The 22877-nt window shown below is 43.3% G+C and overlaps 1 protein-coding gene across 4 annotated transcripts in view; it reads right to left on the reverse strand.

Moving 5' to 3' along the window:
- LOC117740298 (WD repeat-containing protein 7) overlaps positions 1-22877 on the reverse strand; it is a 105000-nt gene that overhangs the window by 26988 nt on the left and 55135 nt on the right. For all 4 annotated transcript variants that reach the window (XM_034546612.1, XM_034546613.1, XM_034546609.1 and 1 more), the window contains exon 23: positions 7784-8011. In XM_034546612.1, coding sequence (XP_034402503.1) covers positions 7784-8011 — 228 coding nt within the window. The remainder of the gene's footprint in view (positions 1-7783; positions 8012-22877) is intronic.

Raw genomic sequence — 22877 nt, forward strand, 5'->3', positions numbered from 1 at the left:
ACGCCTCCAGGATGAACCGAGGTGTGCTGGTGTTTCTAAAAGAGGAGCGGTTTGTGTCCGCGTTAATAATAAGTGGTGTCACGCTGAACGGCGTTTATCTGCAGGTGTCCCCACTGGCAGTGCCCACCACCCGGGTCACCGTGTCCGGGGTTTCCCCGTTCATCCCCGACCAGGTGTTGGACCGAGAGCTGCAGTGCTTCGGGAAGCTAGCGAGCAGCTTCAGAACTGTCGGGCTGGGTTGTAAGAGTGATAAACTTAAACATGTCCAGTCCTTCAGGAGACAAGTGTTAATGTTCCTTAATAGTCCGTGTCACACACTAGATATCTCCTTCAGGGTGAAACACGGGGACGGGCACTACATGGTGTACGCTACTACAGGTAGCATCAAGTACTTTAAGTGAGGGGGGGGACGGGGCACAAGCGGGACGCTTGTCCTCACAGGCCGGCCGAAGGGCACCCCGAGCCGGGGGACACACCGGCGGAGGAGCGAAGTAGCACCGGGGCTCCGCAGAGTGGCGAGCCGGCCGAGGACCCGCCCACCGTGGCCGAGGAAGGGCTCAGCGGGGAGACTGACCAAAGTCAGGCTGCTGGTCCAGAGGTGAGAGGGGAGGCTTGTGTTGTTGAGGAGGAGATGGAGTATGAGACGGACTCTGACTGTGTCTCTGTCACCGAGTCTCAGGCTTACAGTGGAGATCTGTACAAGCTGGAGGAAATGAATGACTTCCTGGATGAAACGTTTGGCAAATCTGTAACGGTTTTAGAGTTTTTTTCAGATGCAGAAAAGTTTATGAAAAGTGTTTTCCAGAAAGAAGTTGATGACGTTAGATGAGAAGAAGCGTTTCCGTCTTAAAAAAAACGTGACAAGTCTCAGGAAGCTGATGAAGAGGGATAAAGGTTCCAAAAGGATGACAATCTTTAAGTGAGTCTGTTAATCGTTTATGTTACTGTTGGCTGTCTACATCACTGTTCTTTTTCATATTTAAATGCATAAGGTGAGGGTTGGGTCTTTAAACATTAATGGTGGGAGGGACCGAGAGAAGAGAGCGGTCACACAAAACCCAGATAGACTGGGGTTTGTGGTGGAGAGGCCAGTATGTCCTGTCTTATGGGACCAACCTGTCTGCAGGTGTAGCCGTTCTGTTCTCACCTGGGCTGGATGTTAACATCATCTCCTCCACAGAGATAGTGACAGGCAGGGCTCTGGTGGTCATCAGAGCCTCCATACAAAGCATTACACTTGTTTTTTTTAACATCTATGCTCCAAACCAGGGCTCACACAGAACGGACATCTTTTCACCTCACCAACCACCAAGGGTAGCTCTCACTGGCACTTTAATGTTCAGGTGCTTAAGGACAGTGATTTCTGTCAGAAGTTTGAGGCTTTCTGGGAGATCTGGAGGAAAGAAGAGCGATTTTGAGTCCCTGAGGCAGTGGTGGGATGTAGGAAAGGCACACGTACATGTCTTTGTTCAACAGGATACAAGTCACAGTATACAAGTCAAAAGGCTCATTGAGGATCTAGGGAATGAGATCAGGGATTTGGAGCACAGTCTATTCACTCACACCAGGACAGACACTCACAGGCTTCAGCAGAAGAAGCAACAACTAGGTTCTTTTTTACGAGAACGAGCTAAGGGAGCTTTGGTCAGGTCAAGGTTCACCAGTGTTAGGGACATGGATGCTCCAACTTCTAATTTTCTTCAATCTGGAGAAGTCCGTCTCTCGGACCAAACAGATGGTGTCTCTCCGCCTCCCTGATGGTGAGATGACGACTTACCCGGTTGAAATGAGACAACATGCCGTAAGTTTCTACAGTTTCTTCAGGAAGGAGGACAACCACAGAGAGAGTGTTGACGAGCTGCTTCAGGACCTTCCTCAGCTGGGCCCTGAGGACAGAGCTGTCCTGGACGCCAGCATCTCCTTGGAGCAGATGGCTGCTGGGAGAGCTCCTGGACTGGACGGGCTGCCTGCAGACTTCTATAAGCACTTCTGGAAGTGCTGTCAAAGGGGATTTGTCCCTTCTGAAAAACTGGAGACCGGTGGCGTTGTTATGCACAGACTATAAACTTCTTTCCAAGGTGCTCGCTAGCCGGCTTAAGAACTTTCTAGAGAATATAATCCACAGAGACCAGGTCCATCATCGACAACATTTTTCTCATGAGAGACTTTTTGGATCTTTGTAAACTGTATAATATTGATGTTGGTGTTATATCATTAGATCAAGAAAAGGTTGTTTGATCGGGTCGATCATGGTTTTCTTTTTTCCACTTTAAGGGCATTTGGTTTTGGTGAAGGGTTTGTGTCACTGTTAGGTTTGATGTACAAGGAAGCTTCTTGTCTGGTGAAGGTGGGGGGTGCGCTGAGCTGTCCAATTCTGTTCCAGAGAGGCATCAGACAGGGATGTCCTATCTCTGGACAGCTATATTCTATTGCCATTAAACCTCTTCTACACAGGTCGAGATCCCGTCTGTCAGATGAGGGCAAGAGATCATCAATCTTTCCTCTAATAGTTAAAATCTTTTTATTAAAGAAATTCATGAAGTCATTACTACTGAGGTCTATTGGAATACACGGCTCCACAGAGCTGTGACTCTCTGTCAGCCTGGCTACAGTGCTAAAGAGAAACCTGGGGTTGTTCTTATGTTTCTCTATTACTGATGAGTAATAGGCTGCTCTGGCATTACGGAGAGCCTTTTTATATGTTTTAAGACTATCTCGCCAAACTAAGCGTGATTCTTCCAGATTGGTGGAACGCCATATGCTTTCGAGCTTTCGTGAAGTTTGCTTTAGTTTGCGGATCTGAGGGTTATACCAGGGAGCAAACCTCCTTTGCCTCACTGTCTTTTTCTTCAGTGGGGCTATCGAGTCTAGTGTCATTCTCAGTAAGCCTGTAGCACTATCGACAATCTGGGATGGACTAAAGTTAGCACAGAAGTCCTCCATCACATTGAGACGTGGTATTGAATCAAATGCAGAAGGAATCGCTTCTTTAAATGTAGCTACAGCACTGTCAGTTAGACATCTGGTGTAGAAACTTTTGACTAACAGTGTACACTCCGGGAGTATAAACTCAAAACGTATGAGGTAATGGTCTGACAGAAGAGGGTTCTGTGGGAAGACCTCCAAATGCTCAATGTCAATGCTACATGTAAGAACAAGGTTGAGGGTGTGGCCAAAGCAGTGAGTGGGTTTCTGTACTCTGACAGAAACCAATCGAGTCTAATAATGAGATATATACACACACACACATACATATATATAGAAAGTTACGTATGTAACTACGGTTCTATGAATCCTGAATTACCGCCAGAGATTTCGTCCCGGATTCCGTCCCGGTCGTGAAACAGTGGACCAGCTCTTTACCCTCGCAAGATTACTGGAGGGGTCATAGGAGTTTGCCCAACCAGTTTACATGTGCTTTGTAGACCTGGAGAAGGCTTCCCTCGGGGGTTTTTGTGGGGGGTGCTGCGGGAGTATGGGGTGCACGTTGGCACGGGCCATCCGGTCTCTGTACGCCTGCAGTAGGAGCTGTGTTCGTCTCCTCGGTAGTAAGTCAGACACGTTCCCGGTGGGTGTTGGCCTCCGCCAGGGCTGCCCTTTATCACCAGTCCTGTTCGTGACCGTCATGGACAGGATATTTAGGCGCAGCCAGGGGGCGGAGAGGATCCGGTTCAGGAGTCTCGGGATCGCCTCTCTGCTGTTCGCGGATGATGTGGTCCTGTTTGCCTCCTCGGACCGTGACCTCCAGCATTCACTGGGGCGTTTTGCAGCCGAGTGCGAAGCGGCAGGGATGAGAGTTAGCACCTCCAAATCTGAGGCCATGGTGCTCTGCCGGAAACCGGCGGATTGCTCCCTCCAGGTGGGGGCAAACTGCCTACCCCAAGCGAAGGAGCTCAAGTATCTCGGGGTCTTGTTCACGAGTGAGGGTAAGGTGGAGCGGGAGATCGACAGGCGGATCGGTGCGGCTGCAGCAGTAAAACAGGCGCTGTACCGGTCCGTCTTGGTGAAGAGGGAGCTGAGCCGGAAGGCAAAGCTCTCCATTTACTGGTCGGTCTACGTTCCAACCCTCACCTATGGTCACGAACTCTGGGTCGTGACCGAAAGAACGAGATCTCGGATACAAGCGGCCGAAATGAGCTTCCTCCGTAGGGTGGCTGGGCTCAGCCTTAGAGATAGGGTAAGGAGCTCGGACATCAGGGGGGAGCTTGGAGTCGAGTCGCTGCTCCTTCGTGTCGAAAGGAGTCAGCTGAGGTGGTTCGGGCATCTAGTCAGGATGACTCCTGGACGCCTCCCATTAGAGGTTTTCCGGGCACGTCCAACTGGTAGGAGGCCCCGGGGAAGACCGAGGACACGCTGGAGGGATTATATCTCCCGGCTGGCCTTGGAACGCCTCGGGATCCCCCAGAATGAGCTGGAAAGTGTTGCGGGTGAGAGGGAAGCCTGGGTCGGCCTGCTGAACCTGCTGCCACCGCGACCCGACCCCGGATAAGCGGGTGATAATGGATGGATGGATGGATGAATTGAATTGAATTGAATGTATGTATGTATGTATGTATGTATGTATGTATGTATGTATGTATGTATGTATGTATGATATGTATATATATATATATATATATATATATATATATATATATATATATACATACATACATACATACATACATGGAATCCAAAAGCATTAATGTAGCAGCTAACGACTATTAGCTATGTAAAGATTTAGTGGAGGAAAGTCTGAGCAAAGAATAGCGTCACTCTTGCTATATGTGTGTTGTCAGAGTATTTCTGTGCTTTGTTTACGAAGCCGGGACGGCTGTGCGTACATTTTAGTGCATGTATGTGTACGTGAGCGTGACCCCACTGGCTAGCTTATAATTCCATCACGACTGATTTTGCAAACAAAATACCCTGAAAAAAAACAATTTCCAATCGGCTCTCATGAATGTTTTAAAATGTCACCATTCACGGCGTAGGGGCACTCCAGGTATTTTTACATTTACTGGGAGCATTATTGTCCAGAGACGATACACAGATGTACAGTTTGTCTCTTTTATCCTGTCCATGGACATCCCACCTTCCCTCTGTCAACATGTATCCTTCCTTCCTTAAGCTCGATATCCCCCCCCCCCACACTCCATATGAAAACGCCAATCTATACTCTGCTGTATAGACTACTGTACCCTCTCTCTGGGTGGACAGCTCTCATTCATCACACGCACAGCGCTGTATGCCAACAACACGATCCATCTTTCAATTTCATAACAGAGAGAGGAGATGGGGGGAACAACCGAATGGAAAGAGAGAGCTCGCAAAAGAACAGAGTGAAAAGGAAAGGGGGGATAAAATGGACAAAGGGGCAGGAATGAAAGCAGGAGGAGGAGAGGAGGAGGAGAGGGTAGGAGGAGGACGAGGAGAGGAGGAGGACGAGGAGAGGAGGACGAGGAGAGGAAGAGGAGGAGAGGAGAGAAGGAGGAGAGGAAGAGGAGGAGTAGAGATAGGGAAGAAGCAGTTGAGGATACAAAGACAAATGTCAAGGTCTTTAAACAGGTCACTGTCCAGGAGAACATCCTCTATGGAATCTCTTGCCCATCTCTAAAAATGTCACATCCTCTTGACCATCTTATTTTAGTCCTGGACCACTTTGATCAAGCAAGACTTTCTGGCATCTAATGTGTCCCATCCTTCTGTTCCCTCTTCTGATTGACAGTATTGACCGCTGTGAAAATTAAGTTTAAATTTGCTGGGGTTCAACAGAACAGGTAGCAGAGTCTTAAGTTTATGCTGTTTAGCTAAATTGGACTAAATGGCACGAGGATGAGAATACAACAATGTTCTTGCATGATGCCCATTGTTTTATGATTAGAAATAACAATGTATTTGTCCAGAGTTGGGTCTTATGCCATATTTCCACTGCATGATACTGAACCCGACTCTATTTTGGGGTTTTGAATTTGCAAAAGTTATGGGTACATGTTTTAGTACCTACTCTGTCAAGATTCCAGACAAGCTAAATCGATAATGGAAGGTGGATTTAACACCCTGTAGACTACTGATTGGTCAGAGAAAATCATCACCAGCACTGGAATATGCAGTACAAACCCGCCCTTTTTAAATAGGCAAGCGACCGCCAATAGACTTTAATTAATGTAAATCTGCAAAACTTCGCCGTACACTGCAGCGTACAATTGACAATGTGTTGCTTGGAAGCTGATGTCTACCGCGATCAGCTGGGAATCCCACACACCCAGAAAGTACTATCAGTAGTGGAATACCAAATATAGACCTGGTACCAAAAGTCTAGTTGAGCCGACCCAGCCAAAAGGGGTATTTGAAAGGTTTTAATAGGGTGGAGTGAGCTCTACTCAAAGGGATCAATTACATTTGGAGTTGTTCTCAACCGATCTTTTGTGTGTGTGAGCGTGTGTCTGACCGGCTGTTGACTGACTGATGTGCTGTGTCCGTTGAGTCCAAATAGGTGAGCCGACCCATGTCCACAGGGCCGACATCACGCTCCACAGTCTATCAGTGAGAGCACAGGCTCTGTCGCTGGGCGGATGGCCCCAGAGGCATCCAATCAGATATCAGGGGCAGCAGGATGGAAGAGCCGCTCTGCTTAGTGCACGTTTGATGCCCAGCAAGGTCCAACACATCAGGCCCGGCGTGGCCCAGTGAGTGAGTGAGTGAGTGAACCTTCTTTTTTGTGTGTGTCAAGCTCCTTATGATGCCAAGCTTGGTGGGTGAAAATCAATCCTATCTCTCTCCTCACCTAATCCAACACCAAAGTTTCTACTTTGACAGTTATGTAATTCCGAGTTTGGAAAGACTACTGTCCTGGACCAAGACCAAGCATGCCTGGACCAAATTACATTAAAGTCCATCCAACATCTGTTGAACTATTTTACCCCTAAGCCGAAACTGTCAGATGGTGCTGGGGAAAAGGTCAGGTGATCAGAAAAGTCACTAAAATCTCTGGGGAACCAAGAATGACAACCGTCAAACCGACTGAAACAATACAATTTTGCACCTTTTAGAATACAATTACTATTTGTATGGTTTTGCTCGCAGGCAATCACCCCAAGCGTTCTTTGATCTAATGCGCCAAGTGATTGACCCACTACAGCAGCTGCCACAAGCCATACAGTCTGTGGTGTAGTGAGGTCAAGCCCTGGGAGTTGGCCGTTCATTGTGTCAAAATGCCACCAAAACATTGGAAAGTATGGCTACATTACAGGCCTGTGGTTTCTTTAAAAATCAAGTCAGTGGTGTCATTCCATGGACTGACTGCTTCCAATCAGATGGTGGGTATCTAATTAATTAGAAAGGTAAGGGATCAAATGAAGTACTCTATTTTTATCAGAATCACTTTAAGGGGTACTGTTATTGTACTCTTTTAAATGATACCCAACATGCCACGCTGCTAGTGTGGCTAAAAACAAGGGAACGCTTGCTGGCCAAAACCGAAATGTCCAGGCCTTAATTACAGTCTATGGAGAGGAGGCCATGCAAAGGGGGTCAGTGCTAAGAAACCCTAAAGGTGAAAAAGAATGTTTCTGTTTCTGGCAGTGGCAATAATGGAGATACATTATTGCCTCCAATTCTGAACTGCTGCAAAGTCAAGTGACACAGAGACAGCCCGACAACACCAGCAACAATCTAGGAACACACATAAGTGTTGCCCTGGTGCATGCTGGGAATCCTTCCTACATGACCTACCACGGGACGCAAAATACATATGTTGATATGCACGTAAACATGGCAATGAGTGTGTCATCTCTGCACATACATGTGTGTCTGGCCAGTGAGTAGTTGGATGACCCCCCGCTCGTCAGTCCAAAGCCCTCGGGCACCTGTCCGCCGGCTCGAGTCCGTGCCAAACCCTTCGAAGGTTCAATCTCAGCGCCGAACTCAGCCCCAATGACCCCCAGCAGCACGATGGCGGTGGCTTGTTTGCGGCGCTCCTCGTATGAGTTGGAGATCTTCTTGGCATTCGGCGGAAGGTTGGACAGACAGCCTGAGAGAGAGAGAGAGAGAGAGAGGGAGAGAGAGAGAGAGAGACAGACGTTAACACTGGGCTCTTGTGGTGGTTCCAGTGATTTAAAAGTGATCGCTCTGGTCTCAAGACGGGATCTTCCATGCATAGTGTATTATATAGTTTCTTAGTTCACTCCATTTCATTGATTGCTGGGTACAAATTAACGCATTGACCGCGATGAAAATGTTGCTTTTGAAAGGCTTAATGCTAACAAGTATGGATTGAAGCAGAATATTTTGTAAGATGAAACATGATGTGAGTTGATTGCATCTATTGTTTTTCAAGAAAAAAAACCTTTGGAAATAACAAGAAATACAAACAAGTAAAAGCGGTTTAGACACAATAAATAGACATACATTTAAAAAAAAAGAAAAGCATTTGAATATTGATTTGGAACTGTGACTTTCAGATTAAATGATTGTGCATTTCATAGTTAGATAGTTTCAATTAGCATACAAGTTAGGCCCCTACCAATGCACCCCAACATTTGTTTTTTTAAATATGCAGCATATATATAGTAGGGATTGTCTCACAAAAATCAGCTACAGCTACACCCTTACTAAACTTTTATATGAATTTGAGAACCATGCACTTTTATATTTAATTTTAGGGTCAAAGTATAATTTATAAAAATTATTATGAATTTAAAATATATGGAGATTATGTTAGATTAAAAAATAATATCAAACAAATGCATTTTTCATGGAATCACCCACAACTGCATTTGAAGTGACTCGAAACCAAAAGAGTATTATACAATATAATAAAATGCACTACAGTTCCTATATAACATGGATATTTGAGGACCAGCTATATACTGTATTTATACCAACAAAATTCCCAGCATTTTAATTTGCCTCACGTCTCAAATGTGCCTCCTCCAAAGAAATGTCAAAAATAAAAAAGCTCCATCTAATGTGCTTCACATGATAAGAAAACGTTAAGTGCAAACTGCAGGACCTGAAGCACATTTGACCTGTAAAATGCTGATTTCAAGGCACTTTATCGCTTTCTGTGACTTACTAAATTTAGATAGGAACATTGTAGTTCATTATAAAAGGTCTGGAGATACTGTGGCTCTGTTTATTTCCTTCCTCTGACACGTTTGAGAGATGTTATAGCTGAATAGGGTGGGTGGGGGGAGTTCTCATTTCTTTCTTTTTCTTCCTTTTCATGTTTTTTTTTTTTTAAAACAGCAGGCCTGTGAGTCTCCATTGAACCGATAACAACTGAACAGGCACACTTATATTGTCCTGGTATTAACCATTACTTACACACACACCCACACCCACCCACACACGTGCAGGCACACGTCTTTGTCCCGCTGAAAGCCTTTAGTCACAGTCATGTTCACAGACGTCTGGAAGGCTTTTGGACACGTGCAACTGGAATCCCTTTTGGTGTGGGTGTGTGTGTGTGTGGGGGGGGGCGTGTCCATCCATTGTGTTCCCCAAGACGACTCCAAAATAACCTCTTTTGTGTGTGTGCGCGTATTACAGGGTCTACACAGTGGGGAACTGCTACAGCCCTGAGAGGAATACAAGAGTGAGTGAGTGAGTGAGAGTGTGCGTGCGTGCGTGCGTGCGTGCGTGCGTGCGTGCGTGCGTGCGTGCGTGCGTGCGTGCGTGCGTGCGTGCGTGCGTGCGTGCGTGCGTGCGTGCGTGCGTGTGTGTGTGTGTGTGTGTTTGCGTGGGTCTGTGTGTGAGAGAGTAACACAGTGGGAGATGAGAGCTCCTTACACCCCTTGGATCAAAGGCCTAATAAGGACTACATCAAATCTGTGTGCGCGTGTAACAACCACACACACACAATCCCACAGCCTCACCCTCTTTTGTATCTTCTCCCTCGATGTGGATGAGTGAGCACAGCATTGTTATGGATTTGAATTGCAGGGGAACTAGCATGCACACACTCACAAGACACACACACAGACTGTTTGGAGTAAAGGGTTAGCGAGCTGGGTGTGATGAATAGAACGAAGGAGTTGGTCACTGCTGTGTCTACTTCCTGTTGATCATCCCATGTGTTGGACTTGTTAACTTGTCAATGGTGGGGCCTGAGGTGGGACTGATTACTGAAAACTGAAGGATGACGACCACTCAGAATAAAAGGACACGGTTATCTTATTAAATTGTGTCAGCTGGTGAGTTGTTCTTGAAAACAGGTGACACAAAAATTGCATTGTATTGCACCCCAATAAAAAAAATGACATTATGTTCATATTGTTGATGTGGAATTACACAATAACTGTGCATCTTGGACGGATGAGACAGCTATCTGATAGTAGGCATCAATTAGACATTTCCAGATGTCTTTCAGACATTGCATGTGCAGATTTTTAGATGATGCTCACTTTAGTTATACACATATAGAGCAAGAGGTATAAAAATATAGAATAAATAACAAAAAAAGAGACAGAATGAAACAAAAAAGCAAACCATGTATAACTAGGGAGTTATCTTTTCTCTATTGTACATTCAATGATTTATGAAAATAAAATCAGGTCTATGGGATGTATGCAACACATTTTTCCCCAATATGCCACAAACTGTTCCAGTTTGTTGTTGATAGATGCTGTTATCTTCTCCATGTTGTATGTGTCCATTGTAACGTTCATTACATTCACCCTCAAAAATGTTTTGTAGGGCGGTGTACATCCCTCTCTAGTATGTGATAATGGGGCAATCCCAAAAAATTTGATAATGGGTTGCAATTATCCGTATCATCTGCAAGTATCAATAGAAGTCCTGTTTTTGTAGCGAATGTTTTTCTTTAAGAGTTTCAAAACTTAGTTGTGTGCCTCCTTTCATTATGTTGCATATATGCTGTTATTCCTTTAGCTGTCCAATCCCTAAATCTAGTATCCAATGTATTTAGTGTGAAGTCAGAATCATAGGCACACCATTTAAGTGTTACAATATCTCCCTCTAATTTGTGTTCTCTTATAATGGTTTTCCATAGTTCAAGAGTGCCCTTCACCCATGGGTTATCAGTAGTATTTATGTGGCTTTGTAGGTTGTTATCAGCTAGGATTGCCTGTATGGGGATGGGGGTTATTTTCTTTTCAATGTTTTTCTATTGAGCCTTATACGATGGGTTGCACCAGCATCTTCTCCTTCAGCAACACACCCAGACCTTCTGATCGGGGCGGTGGCACAGGTCTACTCATCTCACCCAAATGGAGTTATGCTCTCTACCCGATTCCATTTACCCCACTATCTTTTGAATTGCATGCAGTGATGGTTACTCAGCCGGTTCAACTAACCATTGTTGTTTTCTATCGTCCACCTAGCTCCTTGGGAGACTTCTTGGAAGAACTAGACGTCCTCCTATCAAACTTCCCAGAAAACGGCCCCCCGCTCATCCTTCTGGGTGACTTTAACATCCAGACAGAGAAGTCATCGGACCTGCTACTCTTACTGTCTTCCTTTGCTCTCTCGCTCAGTCCTTCCCCTCCTACTCACAAAGCTGGCAACCACCTTGACTATATTTTCACCAGAAACTGCTCCACATCTAACCTCACTGTAACTCCACTTCATGTCTCTGACCACTTCTTCATCTCGTCCTCTCTCCCACTCTTTGGAACTGAGAACCCTCCCACCACGGACTCTGCACCTGTCCGTCGCAACATCCGCACCCTCTCACCCTCCTCTCTGGCCTCGTCTGTTCTGTCAGCCCTCCCTTCAACCGATTCCTTCTCACTCATGCAGCTTAACTTTGCCGCTGACACTCTCCTCTCTACGCTGTCGTCCTCTCTTGACTCTCTCTGTCCTCTTATGACTCGAAAGGTCCGCAAGTCCTCTCCGGCTCCGTGGCTGTCCGAACCAGTGCAAGAGAGCCACTATGCGAGCATCGGAAAGGAAATGGCGAAAATCCAAACACACCAGCGACCTGCTCGCCTATCAATCTCTTCTCTCCTCCTTCTCTGCGTCCATCTCTGCAGCCAAAAGTCTGTTCTACCAATCCAGAATCAAATCCTCTTTATCTAACCCCAAAAAGCTCTTCTCAATTTTTTCCAACCTCCTTGACCCCCCTGGTCCCTCCCCTCCCTCCACCAAATCACTTTGTTGACTACTTTACAAAAAAGATAGACGACATACACTCCTCATTTACCAATCCATCTTCCATAACTACACCTCCAGTAACTTCATCTTCTTCCCCCTCGTTTTCTTCTTTTATCCCCCTGTCTCCTAATCAAGTTCTTACCTTGGTAACTTCTGCCTGCTCAGAGACTGCCCTCCTTGCTGTCTCTGAGCAGCTTCACACTGCTAGAGCTGCCTCTCTCTCCTCTTCTAGACCTTTTCGCTGCCTTTGACACAGTGAACCACCAGATCCTCATGTCCTCCGTCCAGGACCTGGGTATCTCAGGCACCGCGCTCTCACTCTTCTCATCCTACCTCACCGACAGCTCTTACCAGGTAACCTGGAGAGGATCTGTGTCTGAGCCTTGTCCTCTGACTACTGGGGTCCCTCAGGGCTCAGTCCTTGGTCCTCTTCTCTTCTCTCTGTACACCAACTCTCTCGGCTCTGTCATTCGCTCGCATGGCTTCACCTACCACAGCTATGCTGACGACACCCAACTGATCCTCTCGTTTCCCCAATTTGAAACACAGGTAGCAGCACGAATCTCTGCCTGTCTGACTGTCATCTCTCAGTGGATGTCCGCACACCACCTGAAAATCAACCCGGACAAGACTGAACTTCTCCTTCCAGGAAAAGGCTCTCCCACCCACGACTTGACTATTAACTTCAACAACTCAGTGTTGGCTCCGACTCCGACTGCCATGAACCTCGGTGTGACACTCGACAGTCAACTCTCTCTGACTGCCAACATTACCGCAATAACACGCTCCTGTAGGTACACGCTGTACAACATCAGGAGAATACGACCTCTTCTCACTAAGAAGGTGGCACAGGTTCTGGTCCAGGCTCTGGTCATCTCACGGCTAGACTATTGCAACTCCCTCCTGGCAGGTCTACCTGCTAATGCCATTCGACCTCTACAGCTCATCCAGAATGCAGCTGCTCGACTGGTCTTCAACCTCCCGAAATGTACCCACACTACTCCGCTCCTCTGCGACCTTCACTGGTTACCGGTGGCCGCTCGCATCCGCTTCAAAACATTGGTACTTGCGTACCGTGCTGTGAACAGATCGGGTCCGGTCTACATCCAGGACATGGTCAAACCGTACACCCCAGCTCGTTCACTTCGCTCGGCTTCTGCCAATCGGCTTGTAGCTCCTTCACTTCGAGCTAAACACTCAACAAAATCACGACTGTTTGCTGTGCTGGCTCCTCATTGGTGGAACGAGCTCCCCATTGACATCAGGACAGCAGAAAGTCTCTACATCTTCCGTCGCAAACTAAAAACACATCACTTGAATAGGGAAGAGCCGTAGTAGCACTCTAGTAGCACTTAAATGTCCCTTACCGATAGCACTTTGTGGTTTGGCACTTTAGTAGCACTTAAATGGCACTTACGGATAGTACTCTGTAGTTTGACTTTATTGAAGAAATTGTACTTGCTTGATTCTTGTTGTTCTGAGTTTGGACTCATGGTTTAATGCACTTATTGTAAGTCGCTTTGGATAAAAGCGTCAGCTAAATGACATGTAATGTAATGTAATCTTACAGCTCTCATCTGTGCCGCTAAATAATAATCTCTAAGAGAAGGTAGGCCCCATCCTCCCTTTTCTTTAGGTAGTTGTAAGGTTTTGAGACGGACCCTGGGTCTTTTACCTGTCCAAATATACCTCGATAACATCTAGTCCCATTCATGAAATTGGTTTTGGTTGATATCTGTTGGTAGAGTTTGAAATGGATAAAGTAGTCTGGGCAGTATATTCATGTTAATGGATTCAATGGCATTGGGCTATACAAAATAAAATAAAACTGAATCCTCGCAGTGAAATTTAGGAAAGGAATTAACTTCCATCTTGCTCTGTTTTACTTCATTTTTATTATTAGTGGATCATAGTTATATTCTGCAAGTTTTTAAATATCTTTTGTAATATTGATGCCCAGATATTTGAAGGATGTTGCACATGCAATGGGATATTTATTTTAAATTTCTCTTGGTGTAAGTTATATAAATGCAATTTATGGTGCTGTTGGCTTGCTGTTAAACTGCCCCGTTGATACAGTTGTGTGCGGAGATCGGGAGAGCAAACTGTTTTTTTCCGTGGTGAAAATGTTGCTTTTCAAAGGCTTAATGCCAACACCTATAGTTTGAAGAACAATATTTTGTAAGATAAAGAAATATGAATACAAACAATAAATAGACATTCACAAAAGCTTTTGAATATTGATTTAGAACTGCAATGTCAACGTGTCAACAAGGCTTCCAACTATTGGGTACAAAAGAAAAGGCAGGAAAATAAACAGCTCCAGCCATTTTCAACGCGTACGATCATAAATAAGTTGCACTAAGCAGTCTATCGGAACCCTGATCAGGTCAATTTCTGAATGATCTGGGAGCCTGCAAAGATGCTAGAACTTTTGTCACGCTCGTAATGTGTTACTATATGGATCGCTTGCTTGCTTATCCTGCTACTTGTTATATGAACTGCTGGACGTTTCTGGATAGTTACCAAACAACTTCAGGTGCTTTTCTTTTGGTAGTAATGAACCTGAAGCTGTTGGATATAGAAGAAAATACGACCTCCATCGGCATGAAGCGATGGATCACAATCAGATTTGTTGGGGCCAACGGAGAATTATATATGATGCAAAGTATAACTGAAAGTGTGTTCATATCGCGTCTGTATTTCATTGACGATATGCTTGAAAGTCCAACAAAACATACTGATAAAAGATTATTTGAAATGGGAGCTATGCGTCTTCACAGGCATGCTAAAAACATAGATAATGTGACGAGGCTATGAGCGTCTATTCTGCACCGGGCGTTGCACGTTTGGTGTTTTTTTCTGGTGGCCGAGATTCTAAGAATTTTCAACTTTGGGTGAAATGCTGTACTCGTCAGTGTAACTTCTTTTTAACCAGCCGTCCAAACAAAGTGGAAGAGGGTCGGGACGAATAGCCTGCCACAAAGACGTGATCAAAAGTGTTTTATTATGAGCATGTTGTGGTCTTAGAGTGTATATAATGTTATTGTTTTTTATTGCTTTACTGTAGAAGTTATGTTGGCCTTAGTTCTGGAGCACAAACAAATTAGTTTGAAGACGTGTCCTTGCCTACAAAATCTCACAAACCCACAGCGACGGCAGGTCGGACCTCTCTCCCTACGCGCCTTCAACCTCCCTTTCATCCAGAGCAAGGGCTCAATCAATTACTCTCCATTTTTACTTCCACGGTTAATTTGGTGCAATAGTAACCAGATGCAACCAATGAGTCTCAGAGGAAAAGATGCTGTGCCTCCAAATAGCTTTGGCAGACGCGGCACCTAACTGTATCTTGTGTTCGTTTCTTAGTCCACTTCCAGACCTTAGGAGCCCCCCCCCCCCCATATTTCCATATTATATCGTGGTGTTTTTTTTATAATGAGATTGCTAAGGGCCACCTGTCATTTGGAAAAAGGCCCAATGGCCGGCTCTTATAAATGGATTACAGATGGCATCCATCCCCGGGCCAGACTGGGCCAGTAGATAACAGAATTAGAGATACACTCCCAACCAGAATCACTAAAAAGTTGAGATTTACAGAGAAAAAGTGAAAGTAAAGAGAGGGAGGGAGAGACGGATACTTTGAGTCACATATAAACCTAAACCTTTATACAAGAAGGGAGGGAAGAACAAGGTGCACTCTCAGTAGTCCTTTTCCTTTATTAGCATATTAACAGATGTGGTGTGTGAATGCATATATGCACTGGTGTGTTCACTACCCACAGTCAATAAACAGTAACTTCACAGCTTCTGACTCCTGATTGGATGGGCCCCCATTATTGGTGTTCACTTCTGAAAATGAATAAACGTGTTGTGGTAAAGACAAATTTATATTTAAAAAATGACACAAAAAATCAGTTTCTAAGCTGACAGGAGTAACGGGTTTTGCCTCTGCAGAGCGATATTTGAATTTATATCTTTAACATCTCTGTTGTTGTCAGGTGTTTGACCCCAGAAGGGCAAAGGGTCTAGCACCATCGGACCATATTAGACTGGGCTCCTTTAACAATACCAATTAACTTGAGGCATCAAAATTATGTGTTTTTCAAATCTAGTGTCAAATTCATAATGTCAAGCAAAAATAATACTGTAATAATAATAATTTTCTAAATATTTTGTCCCCGCACTGTTACAGTCTGTTTGATTTTCTCACTAAAATCTCTCTGACTGTCCCGTTGTCATGAATGCTGTCAAAAACCAGATAAAAGAAGAGAGGTGATCAAAACGCTGATGCATTAATCTGTGTTGCCTTCAATTATTACTATGTGCTCACAGCAATAAGATTGATGAGCAGCAGAAAGTGTTTTTCCTGGGTTTAGTTCACCAGGCTATATATGTGGTATGGATACCTGGCAGGACCTGATGGATGGGGCCGGGTTCGACTAGATATTTACAAATGACGTTCATGTTCAGGTCGGGTTCTTTCTATTTGACCTGGTGCTTCTTGTTCTTTTAGCAAATATAGTGTAAAAAATAATGAAGACAATGGATCTACTGTCTTTGTTTGGCTACTTCTTGTTCAGTGATGCTGGGGTTTAGAATTACTGTCAGAACAGTAACAACAATTGCGGGGTTAAACTAAATATAGTTTAAATATAAGTTTATCTGTAAGTTTAGTTGTTGGGTTTTTCTTTTTTTATGTGAAAGAAGCTCTGATTGTGTATCCACCTCTTCTTAGACCAACGTAAAAGGAAATCCTTTATCTAAGTCTAAATATGGGTCACGCTAACCATAGTAACCTCTACAATGCAATCAAAGCCTTTCAAGACAATCTTGTGTCATCTACTTAAAAAAAGTCAAAATGGACACAATTCTAAAACCCAGGTTGAAAATGTCACATCTTTTCTTTCCACAGAAAATAAAGTAACAAAGATGACAACACCTGTCTGCTGAAGTAAACAGCAGAGATAACAACAGAAAGTAAAACTTAAGTGGTTTCTGGTTTCTAGTTTCTAGTCAAATATTTCAAACTGTGTTGGAATGTAGACTCAAACTAAGAAATGTACTTAAAATTCTATGACACACAGGTAATGAGGACTTTTAATGTGACGCAGTGTAAAAAAAACAAAAACCAAGACCGTTTTCAGACTTGCGGAAGGCCTGAACTTAAATCATTTCAGAGAAGTGAGCTTTTCTTGCAGACGTTCATCAGGTAGCTTTGCTACCTGCGGCCTCTTGGCCCTTGTGGACAAACTGATTGACTTTTGAAGCCTATCGATCGGCTTCCTTCACGACCAGCAGATCTATTATAATGACATTGTATCTAAATCCTATTTGTTGGCCAACCTGCTCCCGAACATAACCCAATAAGCTAAAGAGGGACGGACAAGCTCGCCTCAGCTCGGCTAAATCTTCATAAAAACCACCGACGGATCGGGATAAAAAGGCTTTCTGGCTAGAATAACATTATCACTAAAGGAAGGAATCTATAAAAAAAACTGTTTTAAAAAGGCACGATGGAGTAATGCAACAACCTGTGCAGTTCATGCAATCACGGTGAACATATGGATGAAAAAAAACTGAAATATTACTGAGTAGAAGCAGTACAGAACTCTTTTATAAAAAGTTGATATATAGACCCAGGTTAACAACACACATATAATGTAATGTTATGTTAATGTATTTACATTATACTTATATTTTAATGTTTGCAATAGATTTTGTTTTTGACAAAACATAAATCAAGAGTTTGAATGACAGAATAGTGACGTGGTTGTTGGAAACACAAGGAGTGATGGTGTGAGAAAGAGAGGGAAAGGAAGAAATGAAAGAAGCTGATTTCTTTGTTTGAATAACAGTAATCAATAGAGCAACACACACACACACAGACACACAGACACACACACACACACACACGTGCATTAGCATAGTATGAATAACTGAGTATGGCGGGCTGCAATCAAGACTTATTGTAAAGAAGTCTATGAGAAAATAACTTTTAACTTAAATGATTACCTAAAAAAACATTGTAAACGTGAGTTTATTTTCTAAATCGCTATTTTAAGTCCTTTCATAATGAAGGGAGGATTTACTGCAGGGCTGTTGCATAAAGACATTTCCCTGATAATACTACATTGTGAAACACAAATCTGTGTTGAAATCGAGAGCTGGTTACAGTTAGCTGTTAGCAGCAGGTGGGCAGCACAGTTCTGCGTGGCTAATATACAGAGCTAACAGCTAATGTACAGAGGGAGGTTGCATTGAGTTATATTACAATGCGTTCAAGCTCCGTTCAGTAAAAATGTTGTTTTCTAGTAACCCTCCCGAGAAAATCAAACCAACAACCTTCCCAACCCTTCCCCTCTAGATCTGCAGCCCCACCATCTTCCCATGATGCACCTTGACTATGCCTCCATTGGTAATCAATGGGAGACTGGTAAAACCTGATCACCAGGGACTGAGGGAGGGGATCAATAGCAGCAGGATACCGATGTGAGAACGAGAAGGAGGGGATAAAAAAAAGTGAACGACAGGCATTAAAAATGCTGAGAAAAGATCTAGTCAAAAACAAAAAAGGTGAGAACATGAATATTAATAAGAACTCAACAAGCAAGCAGATAAACTGAACGCTGAAGGCAGCCTGAAGCAAAGCCTTTAAATGTCTCTGGATGAAGAAATGGGTCCATGAAACAAAAGAGTTCTGGTGATGTGGGAGGAGAGGAGGGGTGTGTGCGTGCGTGTGTTTGTGTGTGTGTGTGTCCTTACATCAAAATGTCAGGAGACAGAAAATCTGGGGAAATAATTGAAAAACACAATTAAGTTGATAGAGAAAAAAGATTTGGAGTCCCGAAACGGTGGCTGCACTTCCAACCGGCCCGAGTCCATCTGAAGGTTAAGTGTATTTTACTGTCTTAAGACACAGACGGGGGAGCTATCTGTGCTTCACTGGAAACACAGCGCTCCAATTAGATGGTACAGGAGAGAGAGAGGGGGGGAGATACCGCAAACAAACTTGTAAGAAAAGACCGCACAGCATCAAACTGCTAGTTTTTACAAGTCCTTTAACTGCAATTCCCGTTGATTTTATCTCTCTGCTGATGACCCATCAGTTATTGTCGTCATTGTGCAAAACCCCCTGAGACAAACCCTCATATCTAGAACAGAAAAGGCCTACATCATGATCCAATTGACCAAAGCAGCAATACAATGACACCATATTAACATCCAATGCCATGAAACAAGTTTCAAAATGCGACAACGCGGTTTGAAATGAACAGAATAGTGACTAAAGACTTCTGAATTTAACAATTTGGCTATATGTTTGCACATTGAGCCAGTTAGCAGGTAAGTAGCACAACTGACTAGTGCTAGCATGTTCCCAGCTTACTGGCGCGTTAGAGGTTAGCTCGCCAGCTACAGCAGTTTACCAGCTAGACCTACTAGTCACCAAGCTTCTAGAACGACATGCTTTGCTAGGGAGGATGGGGTGGGGGGACTTATTACCACTACGTTTGTGCGCATCCATTTGGCAGCACCTGCCATTGATACAATGCAAACGGCCAGAAACGACCGTTGGCATTATAGTGGGCTATTAATCATGCTTTCTTTTCATTACAATATATCTTGTTAGAATATATCTAAGGGTATTTTGAAAAGGATTCCATATGTTGATGATTACAGTACATGTATCAAAGATCAATACTAAATGAGCAGTATATCATCATTTCCACTGAGCGTCATCATTTTGACTCGTGAGTTTTTCCTCATAATTATTTTACACTTCTGTACAACGAAATCAACCCACATCCAATTACATTAACTCTGCTCCGCTTCACAATTCAGTACTACCGCGTGTGAGCAATAATGAAAGCAAGAGGTCTTATTTTTCTATCATCCGTTTATCAATTATGTGTTTGCTTTGCAGTTTAATTTATGATCTGACAGTTTTTAATATAACCAATGTTTTCGTCACTACGGCTGTCAGATTCGGGCCATTAATGAAGCGGTCTGAAAAATGGCTCTGGATGCAGAGACAGTGCACGACCTCCATCGCACCACTTCTTCATAAAGAAGGAATTGCTTTTATTAAAGCCACCTTAGCTTCGGCGCGCCCACCTCTCGCTCACAGACGAACCAAAGCCGTCTGACAGAATTAGATTTAAACTCCACTAAATAAAAAGCATTACAACTTGAAGAGTGAGAGGGAAGAGAATATGATCTTCCTATCACACAGACAGGTGAGCGGGGGCACTACGGAAGACGATTAGGGACAATGACATCTTGCAGCGCAATTACAATGTTTATAGAAATCCAAGTTATCAGGGGAATGAAAGCGGACAATTATGTCAATTCATCAATGCATTGGTATTGTGTTTTTGTAGTAGCGTTACTAGTGTAAGTGGCAGGTAAAAAAAACAAAAAAACATTTTGGATATCATATTTGGTAGAGCAGAGTGGAACCATTTTTCATTCAAATATTTCCATGAAATATCACTTGAAAAGAAAGGATTGCTGTGAAATAGAGAAGAAATAAGGAAAAATCTGGATGACAGACTCATAGTTTATTGTGTCAGGTCTGAAGTATTGGATTCAATCAAGATGTCGGACAGTTAATTCGACCTTTAAACACAACAAGCTGATCTCTGCGGTGAAAAGGCAGATGATCTGAGAACATTTGAACTCAACATTTTCCCGAACCGAACCACTGCTGACGGTAAAGTGGAGCGAACAGAGAGAAGGCAGAGAATAGGGTGAAGCTGAACGTCATAGACTTCTTCAAGCCGGTGAGGAAGAGACAGAAACATTGATTGAGGTTTGTAGTTTGCTTTGAATAAAAGCAAACTACTACAATTTCAGGTTATTAATTCCCTGCAGCTATCTGAAGGCAGCAGGACACACATATTGAGATGCCATCACCGGCAGTATTTTAGGAAAAGGTTGCTATTTCAGCAGATTTCTTTGTATATTACAGATGATTCAAAACTATAAAGTGGATCATGTTAAAATATTGACATAAATGAAAGTTTAACTAGATCCACTAGATGGAAAACGTATCACTCTGTTGGGAGTTGTTAGGACTACAATAACACTCCGCTCTCCACTTCAGTTCTCCGGTGTTGTTGCATAGTAACGTTTCTCTTACTTCATACACTCCCTTTGGCTGAGAACAGACACTGTCCTGCATAGACCGCACAAACCCAACCATCATATCGGTTGTCAAAATGCATCATCTGGCTTTGTCCATGGCGTCGACAGGGGATTGCGTCACGCAAGACGCACGGTAATGCCAAGTGCAAGCGGGGCCACTGTTTTCAGAACTGGAAGAACACGCAAACATTTACATTATGTGGGTCCGTGTAAATGAGTGGTCCAAATCTCTTATCATCTTGTTTCCATATGAGCCGAGTAGTGTGTGTGTTTTTTTTTGCGTGCTATGTAGTATGCCATGATGTCATAGTCAGCGACGAGATCAGTGTTAACATGTTAACATTCTCCGTCTGTCTGATTGTCTTTAAATTGCCTGTATGTGTTGTGTTGACACTGGTTGTGCTGGTCTGACCTAAATGACTCCATAACTTCCACTGGGACAATACCTGGAAGACAAAAAATTATATTGAGTCGAACCATCATACTGTGAATGGTTTTCTGTGATAGAATTGGGACTGGAAGCTGAGATCAGCCAATCAGCTTGTTTTTAAATCAATTAGCAAAAAACAGTCAGTCAGTTTTGGCCCTTCAGTCACGCAGACAATCAGCATGCCATGATGTCAGTTTGTTATCAAACAACGAATCAGACATTCGGACAGTAACTGGGAAATCCAGTCAGTACACCAGTCATTTCCATCGGTCTCCATGACTCTTTATCTGTGTCTATGCTCTTACACACACACGCACGTACACACACCCCAAGGCTAGCGCTTTATCTTTGTGACACATTCATAAACTTGACACATACATACAATCACACACACTTTGCCCATCCCCCCTTCATGTGCACATTATCACACTGCCCACTCAACCATAAGACAAGTGTGTACCTGTGTGCACCTGTGGTTGTGTGTGTGCATGTGTGAGACAGAGAGACAGAGAGAGAGAGAGAGAGAGAGAGAATGCCATACCAAATCAAACCATACAAAATCAAACACCTTATCAAATCCAACCAGCCATAGCATTCCATACCAAATTAAATAAAATCATACCATACCAAATTAAATCAAGCCATACCATACAAAATAAAATAAAACCCTACCGTACACAATAAAACCATACAAAATAAAATAAAACCATACCACATGAAATTAAACCATATTAAATACAATCAAACCATACCATATGAAATAAAACAATACGAAATAAAACCAAACGAAATATAACCATACAAATTAAAATCAAACCAAATCAAACCATGCAAAATAAAATAAATCATATCAAATCCAACCAGACATAGCATTCCATATAAAAATAAATAAAATCATACCAAATAAAATCATACAAAGTCAAACTAGACCAAATAAAATCAAGCCATACCATACGAAAAAGAAAAAAAGACCCTATCATACAAAATAAAACCATACAAAATAAAACCAATCAATCCAAAATAAAACCATACCATACGAAATCAAACAAGACAAAATAAAATAAAACCAAATCAAACCATGCAAAATAAAATAAAACCATACAAAATAAAATAAAACCAAACGATACAAAATCAAACCATACTAAACCAAATCTTACGATAGCAAATCAAACCAAATCATACCAACACATATCATAGCAAATCAAAC

Source organism: Cyclopterus lumpus, chromosome 12 (genome assembly GCF_009769545.1).
Source record: "Cyclopterus lumpus isolate fCycLum1 chromosome 12, fCycLum1.pri, whole genome shotgun sequence".
Classification (NCBI taxonomy): domain Eukaryota; kingdom Metazoa; phylum Chordata; class Actinopteri; order Perciformes; family Cyclopteridae; genus Cyclopterus; species Cyclopterus lumpus.